We start from the raw sequence: 15,128 nt of genomic DNA on the forward strand, positions 1-15,128 counted from the left end.
GTATTTCCTTAAGGACACCTGTTCTGTCAGTAGCAAAGCTCTTTCTATAAGTCTGCTCACTGGATGCACGCAGGCTGCGCACAATAGCTCCCCTTGCTACATGTTGTTGCCATATGGAAGATTGTAGATGCACGTACATATATCTAACACAGCGTCCTAAATAAACATGAGCATTTCAGTTTAGTCCATATTCCTCTCCTTTTGCCTACACAGCAGCTTATTGTTGCTCACTCAGACAAACCCCTGTTAATCTAGTCGAAGAAGCATCCTCTCACTGTCTCGCACACGCACACACAAACACACGTGCGCACACAAAGGCACACACACACGCGTTGCGCGCTCTCGAGTACAGAACGCGCAACAAGCGGACCAGCGGATGGAGAGAGAGAAGAAGAAGAGAGAAGGACGGATGCAAGGCGAGGCCAGGAGCTGAAAACCTCATATCTCCTATCCAGCTGTTGTCTTTTTTATTAATGATCACGGCACCATTTTCTAGCACGATTCCTGCCTATTGTTCTTTTTTTGTAAAGACGCCCAACATCCAACATCCCCGTCCTGATGTGCTGCTGCGCCTCATCACGATTCTTCAAGGATATGCAAAGCGGCTGTCATCGCGTCGACGTTATTCCCCATTAAATGCAAGGATGCAATATGATCAACGGTGACATACGACGACTGGGCTTGACGCGCGGTAGAAATCGACGGAGGGAGACTTGAGCAGCTCTGCGTGTTAATTTGCGCCTAATTATTGTTTTCGCGTATTTTTCTACTACTCCCCCCTCATCCAATCGGAGCTATAAGGCCCTAGCCGCACCGTCTCTGGGCATGAAACCCGTGGGAATTATGATACCAACGTGACGCACAGTCACACAGCACAGCGGGGAAGACATCGATCTTCAACAGGACGGAGAAAGGGAGGGAGGGAGGGTGTGAGGTCCAGCGGAGCCCCACACAGGACACTGATCCCAGGCCGAGGACGCCCAGTTGTTGTCGGACGCTAATGACTGCCGTATAGCCCAGCAGCAGGTATCGCCCATTTATTTCCCCCTCATTGAATATTTCAGTTTTTTCATGCATCGGGCAGAGAGGAGCGCGAGAAAGGGAGGAGAGTACAGTGGGTGCACGAGGGCGCGGAGAGACGGGATGCGGGAGACGCAGTGAGCGAGGAGGAGGAGGAGGAGGAGGAGGAGGAGGAGGAGGAGGAGGAGGAGGAGGAGGAGGAGGAGGAGGAGGAGGAGGAGGGAAACCGGAGGATTGACGGTAAGATATGGATTCATATAGGCTATGAGGATGCACGCCGCCCCTCATGTCTCTCTCTCTCTCTCACACACACACACACACACACACACACACACACACACACACACACACACACACACGCGCGTGCGCACACACACACACACATACACGCACACACACATGATCAATTCATGAGAAGACAGTGCTGTTGCTGCTGCTGTCAGAGGCCATTTGATCACAGAGGGACAGACAGGGATCTGATGCAGGCCCTGGTTGCCATTGAAGCTGGGTCAGTAAAGGAGTGTGAGGCATGATGGGTGATGTGAAATATTCATGGTCACGTGATTAGCCTCTCAGAGGAGTGCAGGGAGAAAGTGGCGTAATGACTCAGGTTGTCCCACAGTGAGGGGGTTTGTCACAAGTGGGCTGAATTATGTTCATAACACATGCACACATCATTCTCCTTCATTGCCGTGTCTAGTGCTGCATTGGAAAGTGGTGTACACACACACACACACACACACACACACACACACACACACACACACACACACACACACACACACACAACACACACACACACACACACCACACTCACACACGCACACACACACACACACACACACACACACACACACACACACACACACACACACACACACACACACAGGTTTGGTTTGAATGTTTGCTACTTTGGTTTGCTGATTCACCACAGATGGGAACATGAGGAGGGAAAGAGACAGAGAGAGTCCATTATCAATATTTCAGAGAGGGGATGAGGAAGAGAAAACAGATGCAGAGGAGAAAGGAGACAAGAAGAAAGCTTAAGGAGGCAAGGATGAGGATGAGAGGAGACAGAAACGTCTCAGTGGCTCTTCTGTCAGGCTGGATATCTGAGTTGTAGCCTTGAGTGTGTGTGTGTGTGTGTGTGTGTGTGTGTGTGTGTGTGTGTGTGTGTGTGTGTATATGTGTGTGTGTGTGTGTGTGTGTGTGTGTGTGTGTGTGTGTGTGTGTGTGTGTGTGTGTGTAGGATGATTTATTTGAACTGATTTATACGTAGAAATGCCAGAGGACTCACATTTTAATAAGGTGACTCCTAGTTGTGTGTGTGTGCTGTGCATGGTAGATGGGCACGAGAAAACAGGTAGGGAGGTTTGTATCCATGTAGAGATCATTTACATTACCCACTGAGGAGAAAAAAACATCCATTTGCTTAAACCACTCAGACACGCACACACACATCAGTCAGGAGGATTTGACTTGTAAAACACACTATTTGTGTCTTTTCTGGGCTGACCACCTCTCCCAGGTTCCCATCAGTCTCATTGCATCAGTCACACACACTATGCTGCGAGCGTGCACGCAGGCCTGTGGGCGGATATATGAGTCGAATATTAATATCGTGGAGATTAGACATCAGGATTTAAATTATTATAATGGTGTAAACTGATTATTTTAATTACTGATTAATCCTCAAAAATGACTTGGCTGAGTAACCAACAGTGAATAAATTAGGAAATAAATAGTGAACAAATGTTTAGGGGATGTCAAATTAAAACCATTATATATGACAGAAAATCCTATCAGAGAAAGGCAAATCATTGTTAAACTCAGTGAATTTTGACATTTTTGCTTTCTTTATTATTGAGATGAGTTATAATCAATTATCAAAATAGCGGCAAATTGAATTTCCGCCAATCGACTGATTGCTGTAATTTGCTTCAGGATTTATTGTTGTGTTTTCCTGGGATTGATGGTTCAGCAATACAATAATCTGATTTGTTAGACACTTTGTGGAAGGAAAATAAACAGTTATCAAGCATTGTAGGAATATTATGGTTTTTTCTCCAAACTTTTGTACAAATGTCCCTAAAAGCACAAATGTTCATATTTCTAAAACATAGTACTAGATTTATGTGATTTTATGATATTGGAATATACTGTGGGTTAGTATGTGTTTCTTAAAAAACACATTTAAGAGACAATTTGAGTAAAATAAAAGCAATCATTGTGCAACTACAAAGATTGGAAAACTATTGAATTTTCCTTTTTTAAATGTTTTAGTGCAACGTTTTGCATCCAAATTGGATTTCCTGCAGTCACAGACCATATATGTAATGAAATTACCTCAAACAAAAAAATCTGCTCAAACAATGGAGGTTAAATCTACTGCATATATTCAAGGGATTATGGAATAATCTCTGACGAGCGGCCAATTGCTGCCATCATCTCACTGTATAAATGGTCCTATAGCCGAAATAAAAGCTGCCTGATGCTCTTGCCTCTTTAAATTATTATAATGGTGTGATGGTGTAAGGCTCTGTCACGCACCTGCTCCGTCAATGATTTCAGAGAATGCACAAATATTTACATTATAGCCATGACTTTGTAAGATCGCAATCCTGTTATTTGTGAGGACTCATATTGTAGTTCCAGGTTATGCTGACAAACAAATCCTACTTAGTGCAAAAAGGCAGGACAGAGCATGCAGCACAACAGACTCAAGGTCGTAACCGCTCGAAATACTGTTCACGTTTGTTCTTTATTGAATGTTAACCTCAGTGAAAACATCCTCATGACTTACAATAACATCAGAGGCTCTCATACATTACCCTTTTGTGCTTTCTGTGACATTCAGACAGCACTAAACTATTCATTGTTTCTACGACTCAAGATGCATTTAACATTAGCAATACATTATGAATATTTAAGCAACCCCAAGACATTTGGTTCCCGTTCACTTTACATATTGGAATTAACATTTTCCAGGAAATACAACATCTTTCTGACCTTTACTGCAGAACTTCCCTGCTGTTTTATTGTGAAAACTATGAGCAGTGTGTGGCGGTTAATCACAGAAACACAGTGTGCTACTTTAAATAATATGAATCACATTTATTCAAATAAGTTGTACAGTATTACCATACTATTATTTCTAGTAATTGTGCCTCTTGTGTAAAGGTTGGACACATGGATAAAATGTTATATTACAGAGTGTCATTTCATATTTAGACATTGATATATAAAGCTAAAGTTCCATTTATGTAAAATCTATGGAGAACTGTTAATGGGTAAAGAGAACAAAGAGTGAATGCAACATCATTTGATTTGCAAGTGTTGCCCACAATAGTCCAATACACTTAGAGGAAATCTCTGACCAAACTTATTCTGTCCTTACTGGTGATGACAAGATCTTTTTTTAGCGTGACTCCAATTTAAGAGATAGAAAAGCAGAATCTACATTCCTCGGTCTCTGCAGAAATGCATGTACAGTTCATTATGAAGCTTCAGCAGTCAACACAAAGAGGTCATTTAGTCAGAAAAAGGCAAACTTTGTGGAAGAAAAAGGCACTTAATTGGTTTAACTTTGACTGTAAGAAAATGTTTCTGGTGGCTGACTCCAGTTAACAAGCCTCTGCATGAGCACCCAGTGAAAGCATGAGGACTGCATGTAAGAGACGTTTGTTCAGCATCATGGACTGTAGCAAACGGTCACTGCTGCTAGCTACAGGAGCGACGAAGCTCATCCACTCAAGTGTACATCTTTAAACTGAACTTAATGAGTTCTGATTGGTTACTACATCAATCCATTTGCTGCTCCTTGTTTGGGTCAGCACACGTTTATTTAATACATTTGAGAATTAAGAAATGTTATCACAACTAGGAAGTATAACAAAAATTGATGTAATACTTAAATACAGACATGCTTGTCTTTACTGATTATCCATCATACTTCCATTATTTTGCGGGTGTGATCCAAAAGAGGTAAAGTTGCATTTTATAATGGAAAAATCCCATTAACATATTATTTGTGTTGTCCTTTTTCAAAAGAACCAAGATGATGTCTTCAGATGTCTAGTTTTGTCTGACTAATGGACCAAAACCAAAACATATTAATGTTACCACCATGTATTACAAAAAAGGCTTAAAATCATGACGTTTGAGAAGCAGAAGTCTGCAAATGATGGCCAATTTTGCTCAAAGACCATTTTGATTTTCAAACTAGTTTCTATTTATTTGATATCAATTTACTTATTGCTGCAGTTTTAGTTGTTACGACAACTGGGGATATCATCCAATATAACAGGCATGGCCGACGCCTCTCATCAGCCAATGTCCACTGTTTCATGTAAGAATGAATTCTCAGTGGTGTTATGTTGCATATATTTAAATCCTAAACTAACTCTTCATACAAATATCTAAATAACATGAGAAATTGGTAGTCATTTACACATGAGATTTCCCATCTTTGCCATGTACCGTACAGAAGATCAGTTCAGATGTGCCCTGTCACGTTGAGAGTCATCAGATTATTTTGTACAGACCACTGAAGCTTCATATGTTCACACTGAGAGGGAATTAATTCAACGCCGGTATGGAGAGGAGACACAATCGCAGCGACAAATAACTCTTTAAGCGTGTATGATGGTGTCAGTTTTAAGACAGATTTAAAGAAAAACTGTGGCCCTATCCTTTAATAGCACTCTGTGGTGTCGTGGGTTATTTCTTCCCAGAGTGTGTGGTGATCTATTCTGCTTTAGGCTGTATGTATGGTGATGAGATAAAAACAAAACAGTGACAAATGACCAAAGACTTCTAAAATTCTCATATACCCAGAAAGTGCTTATATGGCACTAATGCACTGTGTGCTTTTAAGTCACAGAGCGAGTGCTGAGGGCAACACTACGATCTTGATAAATATGTGAGGGAACCTATTAATATTTAATCCACCTCCCTGCAGCCTTCAGAAGAGACTCAGTTCTTTAGGTGAAATAAATAGAATGACTTCTCAAACATGCAGTGCAGGTCGTAATGCCCTGGGGCCTCATTTATAAACGGTGCGTACGCTCAAAAGATGGCGTACGCCAGTTTCTACGCAATGTTTGCGACTTATAAAAAACAAACTTGGTGTGAGATGTCTTTTTTAGCTGTTCTGTCGTCATTTCCTGCGATCTTCTTCATGCAGTCAGTCAAAATGAATGAATGGGCGTTTCTTTAGGCAAATATGGGCGTTACGTGAAGCCCGCAAAAGCTGCGCCGCATTTTGAGTTGATTATGATTTATAAAGGGAAACCGGCGTAGGATGTGCCGTACGCAAGTCCTACGCCGGTACGCAGTGTTTTATGAATCGGAAAGTGTCTGCGTATTTATTTGCTTTGTCCTACGTAAGCAACCTTCCCATGTGAATCCTACGCAATGCTTTATAAATGAGGCCCCTGATCTTGGCTCTAAGCGTGGCCTCTGATTCGTGCCTGCAACAAGCAAACGATTGACATCGGGCGACACCTCCATTCCCCAGGGTCACGCATCGACCAGACACACATCCAGGCTCTAAAGCCCTGTAAGTGGCTCTGACTGCGGCGAGTAGGCTTCAGCCCTCTGGGAGCTGTAGAGGTCAACGGTCTGAAATAGAGGGCACTGTAGTAGTGTGTTCCAAAATCCTCTCCTAAGCCTTAAATAATGTCCACGGCAACAAGAACATTTCTTGACACCATTGTTATTAAAAAAAGAATTTCAGCCAATAAAGCTTTCGCCATCGCTGTGCTTTCAGAAGTCTAATCTCTCTGCCTCTCCCTCCCTCACACACACACACACACACACACACACACACACACACACACACACCACACACACACACACACACACACACCACACACACACGTTCATTCTTCCATTAGGAGCATAACACTACAAGGCTGTTTTGTCGCTTTGTGCTTCATAGTGATCTGCCCTCAGGCAACGATAGCTCTCTGACCAACGGGGGGGAGGTTACTCTCCCTCCCTCTCTCCATCTCCCCCTCTCTGCTGTGTGTGTTATGGCCTCTGCCTCCCGTAGTGTGAATCTGTGTAACTGGCGTAGTTTCACATCAGTTTGAATGATTTCCAACAGGTTGACGTTAATGGCTTTCAGGTTTTTTCTTGCTGACCACCACAGCAGTGACGCTTTCTTCAATATGTATTGCTTGAATATCAAACCTCCTGTTTAACATATCAGCTTCTTAGTGGTTCGTGTTAAGAGTATTCTCATGATATTATCTTTTCCCTAACTTGTTATCTTACATTTATTTAAATATGTGAAATGTCAGATAATACTGAACTAGTCTGTAGTACAACATTTGGCTGGGTAATAGGAAGAAAATGAAGAACTAATACATCGATATTGCAACAATATTGTAAGATTGACAGTCAGTGCTTTCTCAAAATATTTACCCAATGAGATTTTTGATCAATAATCTGCAATAACATGATGCATATGGATATAATGGCTATTTGGAAACGGAAAAATAACAACAAATAGGACAGTCTACTCATCTCAGAAAATGACATTGCAGCCATTGTAAACAGGAAAAGACAACACTTTTCCAAAAATGATTGTCGATATCTGGTCTCATATCGATGTCATATCCATTGCATAAATTATATCCAATTTACATTTTTGACAAACACAAAAAGAGTATCAAATCCTCACATGCGAAGAGCCAGAACCAGCGAATAACCTGAAGCCTAACTCTGATCAAACCCCCATGACTTTATAGCAGATCTCAAAGTTTGCAAAGATCGCATGGTTTGTTTGGTGGTCTTGTATTTGAAAGAGAGCGTTGTAACAAGCCGTCAGTCAGAGACATGTGATCTCAACAACCCATAAGCCCAAAACGAAGAGCTTCGTTTGATACAAAAATGTTGCTACATTTTCTGTTAACAAAGTTAGATACATGAAAATAAATGCAGTTCCCCTCCTGGTTGAGTTACTCCTCACACACTCTCACTTAGAGAGTGCTGCTCCTCCAAGTAGGCCGGCCGGTGGCCTGGGGCTGGGGTTTGGTTGCAGGCATGGAGCATGGTGCTGCGAACAGGGTGTGTGGCTTTGTCAAGGCCCATCAGTGTCCTTGCTCTACTTACCCTGCCTCAACACTTAAGGGTGAGAGAGAGAGAGATGAGAGAGAGAGAGAGAGAGGAGAGGAGAGAGAGAGAGAGAGAGAGAGAGAGAGAGAGAGAGAGAGAGAGAGAGAGAGAGAGAGAGAGCAAGAGAGCGTGGGGGTTGCAAGCAAAGGAACATGCTTCCATAAGGGTTTTGGATGTGATGAGACCTATATTGTGTGTGTGTGTGTGTGCATGTGTGTGTATGTGAAGAAAAAACGGAAGGTTCTCTTTCTGGCGAGTCTTAAATGTACTATCTTTGGTGTGTGTGTGTGTGTGTGTGTGTGTGTGTGTGTGTGTGTGTGTGTGTGTGTGTGTGTGTGTGTGTGTGTGTGTGTGTGTATCACAGGGGTCCTGAGGCCTTTATTACAGTCTTGTTGGTTCAGTGGACTTAAATAAGGCAGAGGTCTCTCTTCTCTTTCTTGTGTGTCAGCGTGTGTGTGTATTTGTGTGTGTGTGTGTTTGTGTGTGCGTGTTTGCTTGTGTGTGCCCTGTACAAGCACAAGTCTTTGAATGCATGTTGGACATTTGTTGAGTAGTGACCTAAATCTGTCTGCCATCATTATCTAACATGAAGACGGAGAGAAAAGCAAGTTAGAAACAGACACAGGCAAGCACACATGTACACACACACACACACACACACACACACACACACACACACACACACACACACACACTGGAGACTGTGCACACTCTGCAGCAGCAGATTGTCCAGCTAAGCAGGAGAAAATAAATAATTGTAATGTCGTGCACGATGCGATTCAGCCTCCATCCTCCCTTCTGTCCGGGGCCAAGAGTTCAGTCTATATTAAGGAGTCATATTACTGTTGTTCTCTTGTGTCTCGCCCGCCTGCGTCCCGTATGTTCCCTCTCCACATCGCCCTCCCATCACCTGCGGCCTCCGTCAGCTGTTTACCTTGTTACCCCTGCTGCGGAAGAGATGTCTGTACGACATAATTCATTCAGGATTACTGAAAAGTGGCCTAAACTGAGCCCATCCCCTCTCATCTGTGTGTGTGTGTGTGTGTGATAGTAAAATGTATGTGTGTGTGATAGTAAGATTAAGACTCTTTTATGGGTCAGTGGTTCCTTCTTGCTAATTACAGATTTAAAACACGAACTCACATGCGTGTGCTTTCACTCACAAAGACACACACACGCACGCAGCACATCCATCTCTCACTCCTTCAGACTGCACCGTGCTATCACCATGGTAACAGCAGATTGAGGGACTTTTCGCTGCACCGAATGCTTAACTCTTATCTCTTTCTCCTCTCTGTATTATTCTGTCCCCTCCCACACGGCCGTGTTTTGTCACGTGCACTCTTTCACTGTCAGTGTGTGTTATGGAGTATCCAACACACCCACAGAAACACACTGATCACACAAGGAGAGGTGCACTTCTTCCCTCTCAGTCTCACTCTGCTCCCTCCCCAGGCTCTCCTAACGCGGCTGGTGGTGTGACGTCCTAACTCTTCCTGCCCAGCATGGCTGCGTCCCTGTGGTTCCTGGGGGTGTGTGTGCTCACTCTGGCTCACGTCGCCCCCTCCAGCCAAGGTAAGCTTCCCGGCACTGAGGGTAGTATGTATCACGTGATGGTTTTGAACCTGACACAGCAAAACAGCAGAATGAATCACATTTGGAAGAGGAAGAAATGGATGGTGCTTGTGTGACTCAAGTTGAAGTCATTGTTTGGCAAAGTCGAAAAGTGTAACTCAGCCCACTTCCTGTAGAGAAAGGCAAAGTCATCCGGTGACCTACATAACAAAAACAAGCTCACCAGAACATTTGAAGTGTGCAGCTTGCCACAGGGAGTTTCTTCAGAAGCCGCCCAGAGCGCCTAGTTAATAAACAATCAGTCATTCAGCACCACGGACAGTTACAGAACACCAGCAGCATACTGATCACACAGACCTGTTCGCTGAGAAAGAGGCTCTAATCCTGAAGCGGCAAAACACCTTTCCATGTGTACATGATACTCAGCATCATGTGAACAAGCGGATTAAGATAATGCTAATGTGATTTTATTCAATGAACATGGTTTACACGGATTAATATGGCAGTTAAGGGAGTATACACACACACACACACACACACACACACACACACCACACACACACACACACACACACACACACACACACACACACACACACTCACAGACATGACAAAGAGAGCCTTCAAAGAAAAGAAAAGAAATCATAATTATATCTTGTTTTTCTCGACTTGAGTTTACCGAGCCTCTGACAGGCAGTAGTATAAGCTTTATTGCCCCCAAAGACTTCACAACACGTGTGCCCACGCATCACATCGCATGCAGGTGTCACAGTGGAGGTGTAGTGTGATTTATGTCAACAATCATGCTTCACCTGGGAATACTGCCAGAGTAAATGTGACAATATGTGTGCTTGCACCAAGGCAGGTATCACCATGTTTGCATCGAGCAAAGCAGAGTGAGGTATCTAAATTACACGTACATGTCAACATGGGTAGATCGTAGGAGTGTGTTGCTCATAGCTTATTACATATCTTGAGGTATGTATGCTTGAATTATAAACAGCTGCTTTGAGAGGAAATTCACAATTTAGCAAACAAACATAACGGCATTATTTGAATCCGCATAGATAAGAAGCTCTCATCACCAACTAGGCAGTGTTGCCACCCTCTAACGCCCCTCTAATTACAACATGGGGATGATTGGTTGAATGTAGTCCCTGGTGTAGCTGCAGAGCAGACAGCAAGCAGCTTCTAACCTGAGAAGGTTGTGTGTCACTTTAAGCACTATTGTAATTAAAACAGGTAAACAAAAAATCAGCCCCTATAGAGTTGTCAGACTTGGATATGGTCTGATCGGGCCTTGGTCCTGAAAGTCATTGTCACACAGGCTGCTACTCATTACTACATTACTCTGAATATTCATCCATTAACTGATTAGCAAACAAGGTAAATGCTAATTGTACTTTCCAATAAAAACTCCCTCTTTTCTTCCTTCCTCCACCCTTTTGCACTCTGCCTCATCCTACCCCCCCAACCCCATCTCCCTCACCTCCCCCCCCCTCATGAGCAGCTATGTCCCGGGCCGCCATGCCGTTCGGGCTGCTGCGCAGGGAGCTGGCGTGCGAGGGTTACCCCATAGAGCTGCGCTGCCCAGGAAGTGATGTCGTGATGGTGGAGACCGCCAACTATGGACGCACCGATGACAAGATCTGTGACGCAGACCCTTTCCAGATGGAGAACACGCAGTGTTACCTCCCTGATGCACTCAAGATTATGGCACAGAGGTGTGTATGTGCCGGATTTACACATGTTGTGTTTGAGTGAGATCTTAAATCATCCAGCAGACGCAAATCGGGCCATTTGCGTATTTGCAAACATTTGGGAAGCAGTTAAGCCAATCAATTAAAGCATCTATTGTTTCCTACATACAGCATGCGTGCAACGCCAACATACGTGCGGATTCATGTCAGAAGAAACGTTAGACAAAGCCAATACTTGTGTGTCGTGAGTGTGTGTGTGGGGGGGTGTGTGTGTGTGTGTGCGAGTGCAGTAATCTCTCCAGCTGAGTCTGAGTGCCTGGCTGCACTACTAGCTGTGTACTCAGCAGTGTTTTCCTAGAAGAAGTGATCAATAGTCAGCGAGGGGGAGAGGGAGAGTAGACAAATGGAGTGTCCTTTGCTTTCCCTTTCCTGTCTGTTAATCACTCTCCCTCCCTCCTTTGTTTTCTCTCTCTATCATCCCTTTTCACTCATACATCCCCCCCCCAGGTGTAACAACAGGACTCAGTGTGTGGTGGTGGCCGGGGTCGACGTCTTCCCAGACCCCTGTCCTGGAACATACAAGTACCTGGAGATCCAGTATGAATGTGTCCCTTACAGTGAGTATGCATATATTATCCAAACACAAATAAACCCACACACAACACGCAGATATATGCGTGAGAGATGTAACATGGTTTTGTCTCGCTGCATTGGGATGTTCTGACTTATGGACTGAGAGGTTGAGTGATAGAGGAGTTGTTTGTTTTTTTCTCAGGGTGTGCGTGTTTGTGAATTATAAATCAAAAGTTGGATGGAGACAGTAAAAAGGGAAAACTATATTACATTTGCATAATGTGTGTTGTGTGTGTGTGTGTGTGTGTGTGTGTGTGTGTGTGTGTGTGTGTGTGTGTGTGTGTGTGTGTGTGTGTGTGTATGTGTGTGTGCGTGCGTGCGAGAGTGCACGGACGCACTTGCGCATGCATGCGGCGTGTGTTTTCTTTTTCAGATTCACGCCACAGGAGTTGCTCTCTTTTCTCCACAGGAGCCTGATTGAGGGGAGGAGAGATCAGGGGAGGGTAAAGAGGGGAGGCTGGGGGGGGGGGGTAGAGGAGGGGGAGATATGCTGGATCTCTTTTTCTGCTTCTTCTTTCTTTTTATGTGAACCTAAAAAGTTTGTGGTGAGAGTGAGTTCCAAAGTCTTTATCTGTGCAATTCTTTCTTTCTTCCTCTCTTTTTTTCTTCCTTTCTCTCTTGCTTGCTTTTCTTTACTTCCCTTCTTTCACCCTCTGACTTCTCTTTCTTTCTCTCCCTCTTTTTTTCCTATGCTTGAGTAGAAGTGGACCAAAAAGGTAAAGACAAAACATTGTAGCATCTTGATCTCTCCTTACCCCCGACCCCCCTCTTTTCTCTCCTTCTCTTCCTCTCTCCTGCCATCTCTCTCTTCCTCCTACCCTAGGACGTTGTTTCGTAGTCATGCTGGATGTTGCCCCCTTTTTTTCATTTTCATATATTTTTTCCCCCCCATTTCTATCTATCTCTCGTTGTTGAAACCCGTCCTTTTATCCAATTTGATCCAGGTTCTGCACCTAGTTTCTCTCTGCTCTCTTTCCTTCTCTCTCCAGCTTCTTCCTCTCTTGCTGGTCGATCTCTCTGTCTCTTATGTCTCTCCCCCGGCTCCTCAGTGCACACACAAACAAAAACACGCCTACTAACACAAACAAACAACATTTTCTTCTTACCTCTTCTCTCCTTCACTCTATTTTCTTACAAACAAGCACATTTGTCTTCCTTCCTTTCTTCTTTTCTCTTTTTCTTTCTTACCAATCATTCCTTCCAATCATTCCTTCCTACTTGTCTGATCATCCTCTTCATGCTTATTTTCCCTTTTCTTCCCTTATAGGAAGAGCCCCTTATTTATCTTCATAGGAAAAATAAGACCAAATGTGTGTGATTGTATATCCTTCTGGATGTGTGCTTACCAAGCACTGCTTCTGTGCGTGAGTGTGTGTGTGCGTGTGTGTGTGTGTGTGCATGCCTATTTGCATGCCAGTGTGAGACTGTACAGTAAACATATGTGTTCATTGACATGTGGGTGGATCAATCGTTGTGCTTGGCGTAAACTAACCTGCCCTCTCATTCACTTCAAGGCAACATGTAGCCCCACCTTCTGCGTCCCTGATTCTACCTCACACTCTTTTTTACTCTTTTTGCACTAACCCACACACACATGCATACACAATCAAAACAAAGCACATACAACACTCACACACCTTTCATTGCAGTGTCCCTGTCGTATTACTCACCACACACACACACACACACACACACACACACACACACACACACACACACACACACACACACACACACACGCACACGCTAACAGTGTGTGATTTGCAACACTTGTACGTGTCTTCTGTTGCTTGCCTCTCGAGATCAGCACAGGTGTTTTAATTCCCTCTCTCTCTTTCTCTTCATTCTGTTTTCTTTTTCCTGCTGCATCAACTGCATCTAATTCGATCCATTTTTCATGCATCGATCCATTTTCTCCCCGCACCTGCCTCCGCTATCTTCCCACTCTTTCCCCCCCCCTCACCTCCTCCTCCTCCTCTTCTTCTTCTCCCTCCCTCTTTCTCTTTCTTTTCTCACATCCTGCTGTCTTCCCCCTTCCTAACTCCCGTCTCCCAGTTTTCGTGTGTCCCGGCTCGCTGCTCAGCATCCAGCCGGCCTCCTCTCTCCTGGAGGCAGAGCATCAGTCGGGGGCGTGGTGTAAGGACCCTCTGCAGGCAGGCGATAGGCTGTATGTCATGCCGTGGACGCCCTATAGGACGGAGGTGCTGTACGAGTACGCCTCCTGGGACGACTACCGCCAAAACAGAGTCACCACCACTTATAAGTGAGTCATGTCTGAGTGTTCTCTTTGTGAAGCTGGAGAAAGGACCTTGGGCTTTGTACACTTGTGACTGGCGTTGGGAAAATCTAATTAACGATTCATCTATTCGTACAAGACAAACTGCATGGTTTAATTTAAAATAAAAATTATTAGTAATTCAGGGCTAATTTCACGCTCAGCCCAATCAATTAAAAATGGGTATAGAGCAGTGTTTCTCAAACTTTTTCATACCAAGGACCACTTATCCAATAAAAAAACACTCGCGGACCACCTAACTCCACAAATATCCCAAAACACATCGTTTTTCTAGAACAGATTACAAATCGCCTGAAATTGGTACAAAGAAGTGGCAACATGTGTGATCAAAGTGTTGCGCTGGGCTATATGATGCAATCGAAAGTGAAACTTAAGCTCGCTCCATTGCGGAGATATTCGCGCGAGCGTGCGGAAAACTTAAATGTATTTATTTATTTAAAATGTGAAATTTTACCAATATACTCACGGACCACTAGGGGGCGCTCACGGACCACCAGTGGTCCGCGGACCACACTTTGAGAAGCACTGGTATAGAGCAACAATTACTTTCTAAATGAACAGATAGAATAAAAGCACCTTAAAATCCATGAGAAATGAAATATCTATGACTAAATAAGCACCAAGCGTTAACCGAAAGTTAAAGTTTGAAATCTTTACGTTTTTTATTAGATCAAACCCAATTCTTGGTGCGATTTATAAATTCTGTTACACATTTAATGTGTTAACACAAATATATATTTACTTGTCTATGAAGTAGTTTGTATTGTCCGGGACAACGTGCT

At 43.7% G+C, this 15,128-nt stretch overlaps 1 protein-coding gene across 6 annotated transcripts in view; it reads left to right on the forward strand.

The window, feature by feature from the left end:
- The first annotated feature begins 343 nt into the window (after positions 1-343).
- The window catches only part of LOC117561683 (adhesion G protein-coupled receptor L1-like), a 29,157-nt gene continuing 14,372 nt past the window's right edge, over positions 344-15,128 (forward strand). For 2 of the 6 annotated variants that reach the window (XM_034239231.1, XM_034239234.1), the window contains exons 1-6: positions 1,208-1,260; positions 9,598-9,717; positions 11,228-11,441; positions 11,925-12,034; positions 12,752-12,766; positions 14,106-14,313. In XM_034239231.1, the coding sequence (XP_034095122.1) occupies positions 9,648-9,717; positions 11,228-11,441; positions 11,925-12,034; positions 12,752-12,766; positions 14,106-14,313 (617 nt within the window). In that variant the 5' untranslated portion in view covers positions 1,208-1,260; positions 9,598-9,647. Of the gene's footprint in view, positions 1,027-1,207; positions 1,261-9,597; positions 9,718-11,227; positions 11,442-11,924; positions 12,035-12,751; positions 12,767-12,974; positions 13,361-14,105; positions 14,314-15,128 lie in introns of those variants that run through there. The other 4 variants (XM_034239232.1, XM_034239235.1, XM_034239230.1 and 1 more) reach the window with 3 other exon arrangements.

Source organism: Gymnodraco acuticeps, unplaced genomic scaffold (genome assembly GCF_902827175.1).
Source record: "Gymnodraco acuticeps unplaced genomic scaffold, fGymAcu1.1, whole genome shotgun sequence".
Taxonomy (NCBI): Eukaryota; Metazoa; Chordata; class Actinopteri; order Perciformes; family Bathydraconidae; genus Gymnodraco; species Gymnodraco acuticeps.